The following is a 6000-nucleotide window of genomic DNA, read 5'->3' on the forward strand; positions in this document are numbered from 1 at the left end:
TTACTTATTTACATTAAAACATTATTAACAGTCCAACAGTGTTTGTAGTCTGAAAAAGACTCTGCACTGAACTGTCCTCCCTCTCTCTTCCTCCTCCTCCCTCTCTCTCTGCCTTCTCCCTCTCTCTTTCTCCTCCTCCCTCTCTCTCTTCCCCCTCCCTCTCTCTTCCTTCTCTCCTCCCTCTCTCTTCCTCCTCCTCTCCTCCGGCCTCTCTCTCTTCCTCCTCCCTCTATCTTCCTCCTCCCTCTCTCTCTTCCTCCTCCTCCATCTCCCTCTTCTTCCTCCCTCTCTCTCTCTTCCTCCCTCTCTCTCTCCTCCTCCTCCCTCTCTCTCTTCCTCCTCCTCCCTATTCTTTCTGCCTCCTCCCTCTCTTCATCCTCCCTCTCTTCCTCCCTCTCTCTTCCTCCTCCTCTCCTCCCTCTTCCTCCTCCCTCTCTTCCTCCTCCCTCTCTTCCTCCTCCTCCCTCTCTTCTGCCTCCTCCCTCTCTTCTGCCTCCTCCCTCTCTCTCTTCCTCCTCCCTCTCTCTTCCTCCTCCTCTCCTCTTCCCTCTCTTCCTCCTCCTCCCTCTCTTCTGCCTCCTCCCTCTCTCTCTTCCTCCTCCCTCTCTCTCTTCCTCCTCCTCTCTTCCTCCTCCTCTCCTCTTCCCTCTCTTCCTCCTCCTCCCTCTCTTCTGCCTCCTCCCTCTCTCTCTTCCTCCTCCCTCTCTCTCTTCCTCCTCCTCTCCTCCTCCCTCTCTCTTCCTCCTCCTCTCTCTCTCTCCTCCTCCTCTCCTCCCTCTCTCCCAGACGTTGAGCTCAGAGCTGGCCCAGGCCCGGGACGAGACCAAGAAGACGGCCAACGACATGCTGCACGCCGAGAACGTGAAGGCGGGCCGAGACAAGTACAAGACCCTGCGGCAGATCCGCATGGGCAACACCAAGCAGCGCATCGACGAGTTTGAGTCCATGTGAAGCCGCTTCCCCCGCCCCCTCGCTTCCCCCGCCCCTAACCAGCGGCCGCTCGCTTTTCATGGACAACGGATGCTGCCGTCCTTGTAACCCCCACCCACCCCCCGCCCGCCCGCCACCGTAAACCCGACGCGAAGAGGAATCGCGAGGGGTTGCGGCTGCCACCTCAACAACCTTTTGCCAAAGTTTCTGCCCGCAACTCCACTCCGAATGCGCAAAGGCGCGGCGTCTCTCCCCGACGGGACACCCGCTGCCACGCCACTCTCCCAACGTTCAGATTCTCGTCGCACTGCGGAGGACAACTATAGCTACGCTTGTTAACGTCAAGCAAAAGAAACAACCAAAATGGAAATTTATTCGATATTTTTTTTTTTTATAAAGCAAACACGGCCATCAAAAGCTATTTTTGTTGTTTGTTTTGTTTTCGCTTGACGAGCTCATATGCAAAACTTTAGTATTATCCCTTTTCTTCAGTTTAAAAAAAGAAAAAAAAGTATTTGATGTCCTTTCCTTTTTAAAGTTCTCGTTTTCTTTTGTCATTTGACTCATTTTATTGATGCCCCTGTTCTTTTCTTTCTGTCGACTGTTGTCGTCGTCGTGGTCGTTGATGATGTTGTTGTACACACTGAGGTTGCGTTGTGTCCCAGACTAGGAATAAGGGCTCGAGTTTGGAGGATAAATGAGGTCTTTTTTTGTTGTTGTTTTCACTTGAGGGAATATATAACTAAGAAAATAAACAGGGACCGGGGCTTTACTCGACGGGGTAGAGCGCCACTGCGCTGTCGCGTCAAAAACATTTCACATGCTCATTATGCTAACACCCTGGGAGTCGTCAGAGAACTAGGGGTGTGGGGGGGGGGGGGTCATTTCACTCTCCTCCTCAATCGATTCAATAAGTGTCACGAAACTAGCATTTACAGATTAATGTACAAATGAGAGTATTCATTTTTCAGTTATTTTAATGTAGATTAGATATAAGCACAATTTTTACTACAGAATTGCTTGTTCCTGGAAGTGAATTGACCCCGATGAGAAACGGAGCCACTCGGAGAGGGAAAAGAAAAAAGCACGAGGCGGGGTGACGATTAATGAATGTAACTTAAAGGGGAACTACACCCAATTTTAAGAATTCATACATGTTACTCCTATGGTCGAAGACGGTCCAAAGATATTAGGGGAACGCAAACCACTCTCTAACTAGAGCGCTAAAACTCAAAACTTGTGATGTCATCAAGTGTAAAGTCTGGAGTTTCTCCATAGACGATGCATCGAGTAAGACGGTAACGGTGACCCTGAGAGACACCCCGAGGGGATGTTTATACAGATACATTCTCTCTTTATCAGAAGTGAAAACACTACCATAGAATAAAGCTCACTTGAGTATAAATACAAATACTCATTGTTAACGGAGCAGCTCCAGACTTTATTATACCTGATGACATCACAAGTTTGAGTCTGGTTTCTGGCTTTAGGAGCGAGAGAGTAGCTCATGTTCACACAGATACTGATTGAACTTTCGTTGGCCGTGGAAATTACATATTTGAATTCTTAATTTGGGGGGAATTATCCAACAAAGGGAAAGTCGCGTGTTTTAAGGTTTCATGGAATGAGGTTTGGTCGCTTGTGTGTAAACATGGAGATATGCTATCGCGTTCAAGCTATTGTGAAGATAAGCTAAGTGATAAGGTGCATTACTGCACATGTGCTGCGCCCCCCCCCCCCCCCCCCCCCCAAAACATCCTGGTGTTTTATACTCAGTCACCATAGATGGTTTTCTCTGCCTACCAGTTCACAAAGGAGCCCGGGGCATATCGGACAGACAGACTGACCTGGCACCTCTCTGACTGGAGAGCTTATGAAAACGTCTGTCCTCGACCCAGGACAAATCTCTACCTCAATACTGTTACCATGGTGACTGACCAATCAAACACCCCCCCCCCCCCCCCCCCAAAAAGAAAGAAAGATTGGTTTAGATCGGACGAGTCCGTTTGATGAATGTTCTGGGGTTGACGGTCTGGGACGGGTCTGCGTCTTCGAGCTGCGGTGTGTCTTTACCATCGGTTAGGATTTCAAAGGTGATGTTTTTGTTCCAATTCTGAAGATTTATGACTAAATTGACTGATATCTTGTGAATGTGTTATATTTGAAGCAGTTTTTTTTTCTTCTTCTCTCCTTCAAACCAGATATATATTTTTTAGACGTTCCGGTAACGCATCTCCAAAAGGTAGTAAAGGGTCAAATCTGTGGCAAATCACAAGTTGCAGGGCTGTGTAAAGCATGATCCGCGAGCCACTAACGATCCAAGGGGGCGATGTTGGGACTCAATGGGACCGGCTTTCCCCACTTGGACTCGTCAAAGGAAAGCGTTTTCGTATGGAACATATAAGGAGGCCGCCATTGTCCGCCTAAAATCTCATCTCTTCTGCTACAGTTCCGCGCTAATGGTTGACCTCCTTTTTATTTTTTTTTCCTCAACAGATTCTTGTAACTGAGGGACTGATGAATTTGTGCCGGGGGTCAACCGAAAATAGAATGTTCCTAGTTTTGGGATCTGGGGTGGAGGGGTGGGGGATTGCCTGTGTGAGACCTCTGTTATTTAATCCTGCAGATATGTTATGTCTAGTGCAAAAAGAAAACGCAACAGGCCAATCGTCGCTCTTTAAATTCGTAAGCATTTTCTTGTGTGACAAACACCCTTTACGCTCTAACAAAACGATTGACTCCAGGATGGGGGGGGGGGGGGGGGTCGGTCAATGTGCATTTTTGAAATGAGTGAACCTCAATTTTTTTTTTTTTTTTTTTTTTTTGCAATATGTTGGAATTAATTCATGGTATTATTTGTTGATGCTATACTTGACAGCTGGTGTTGATTTCTATTTTAATAGCCAGCGTTTTAATAGTTGAAGCACTTGTTGTGGAATGGGACACTGAAGCCTGCCTTTTTTTCTTTGTTTAAACCCACAGAGTCCCATTGTTTAAAAAGGGTTGTTTTGCCATAGCAGGTGAATTATTATACTGTGCTTCCGACTCCTATTTTTGTTTTTGTTTCAATAAAAGATCAAACCAGCAGCAGGGCATCAATAGACTGGACGGCTTCACTGGAGGCGGAAACTCGACATCCTCCCCATTCTTGGGTTTTCTTATTAAGTTTGCAGAATAGACCACTGCACTTCCGCATTACATGGAGCTCGGGAGGGGGAGGGGGAAGTGTGGGGATAAAATTAATGAATGTTGATTAGAGCCTTGACGTAAGTAGTTGTAGCTACGGCTACGTAGCTTTAATTGTTTCCCTTCCCTAATCAACATTCATTCATTTATCGCCATGCGCAACCCCCCCCTCTCTCCCCTGAGTTCTAAATACTGGAAGTGTAGCGGTGGTCTATATCGTTGGCCCCATAGATAGATATATATATATAAAGACTAGATGGCTCAATGCGGAGTCTCCTGTGTAGTTCACCGGCGGCCATCTTGCTTGAGTGGACTACTGCTTTAAGGTGATCTGCACAAACAAAAATACTCTTAACTCGCTGAAATCTTGACTGATTTACAAACTGTTTGGTTTATTACAAACGTTATTAACGTGGCTATGATTCTTGCTTGGAAGAATTTTTTTATATATATGGGTTTTTATGAAAGCTATTATAAGTATGCAGTATAACTACATCTCTGACGTTTTTAACAAACCAAACGGTTGACAATTTAGCAAGCTATGGTTATTTCAATAGTACACGCACCATAGACATGCATGTTATGAGTGGGCGTGCTCCACCCACGCAAGATGGCCGCCATGTGGCAACGTCTGTCTCCGTTGGCCAGCAGCGCGGGTGAGTCATCTAGTGTATATATCTATGGTTGGCCCTGCTTGTCGCCTCCAATGAGCGCAGCCTCCGTGATGATGATGCGTCTCTGGCACCAGCTGTCATTTTTTTTTTTTTTTTGTCGTTCAGTTTTTCCTTATGTTCATGTTTAGCGTTCTCTAAAAGATTAGAAGGCACAGATGGATTGCAGTCTATTCCACATTGGTTCACAATAAAAGTTTCAAATTTAAAATCACATATCCAAAGAAACTTGTATTATTTTTCTCTTTTCAATGTGTCATGATTAAGTCACTGGTTTTAAACTCCAAGCACTGAAAGGCAAAACTTGTATTTTAATTATAGTTTTATGTTCCCTTATTTTAGAAACATTGCTCAAACAATATAAAAACGTAGGCTGGAAATTTGACTTAATTACATAATGAAGATTTTCCTTTGAACCATTGTTAAAAATATAATTTTTAGCCATTTTAATTTGACTATGGTACTGTCGTGGCAAAAGTCATGTATCACCTTGGTACCAATTTTTTTTATTATCTTAATTTCATGGTAATGGCGTGATATTTCAAAAAAAAATATGTCACTTGCCAGTTGCCATCATGGTGGCAAATAATTATGGAAATACCACTATACCTTTTTCATAGGGCATGTAATAATCCCATTTATATAAAACTATTTCCTCTGTGTTAAGCATAATTGACCACTAAATCCAAACCAGGAGAGAAGACTACTGCAACTAGATAAAACTATTTCTACATACTAAATGAGTGCCAGTTTCACCTTTCAGTTAATTCAATAAAGTAAAGCAACAGAGCAGGGCACCGTGTTCCAAGCGCCCGACTAAGTCGAGCATCAATGTATTTGAAATAATAGTTTAAAGATCCAGTACAATGAGCAGCTTCCAGATATATCAATCAATTGATTTGTTGTAAGTGTTCTTCTCTAGGTCACCATTCTGAGCACAGCCAACTCTCAGTAGACTGAGGGGGCGTGGCGAGACCTGAGGGGGCGTGGCGAGACCTGAGGAGTGAGTGGTGCGTTTTAGGCTGTACCTATCAAAACTACATCTTCCCAGGAAAGGGTTAATTGCATTTGACGACCAGTCTCGAGCAAACGCTGCTGCTGAGACGACTACGTTAGGATACCAAAATAGTCCAAACAACAGACAATACACTATTGGAATTATATCCTACTCGTGATTACCCGACCTTTTTGTTTTTAAACGCTGTAGTTTTCA

At 44.7% G+C, this 6000-nt stretch overlaps 1 protein-coding gene across 1 annotated transcript in view; it reads left to right on the forward strand.

Moving 5' to 3' along the window:
- The window catches only part of LOC311241478 (radixin-like), a 98645-nt gene extending 94996 nt beyond the window's left edge, over positions 1-3649 (forward strand). The window contains exon 15 of the mRNA XM_084330319.1: positions 787-3649. Within this exon, the coding sequence (XP_084186445.1) occupies positions 787-951 (165 nt within the window). The 3' untranslated portion in view covers positions 952-3649. The remainder of the gene's footprint in view (positions 1-786) is intronic.
- Positions 3650-6000: the final 2351 nt, after the last annotated feature.

Source organism: Notolepis coatsorum (genome assembly GCF_963971535.1).
Source record: "Notolepis coatsorum genome assembly, chromosome: 1".
Taxonomy (NCBI): Eukaryota; Metazoa; Chordata; class Actinopteri; order Aulopiformes; family Paralepididae; genus Notolepis; species Notolepis coatsorum.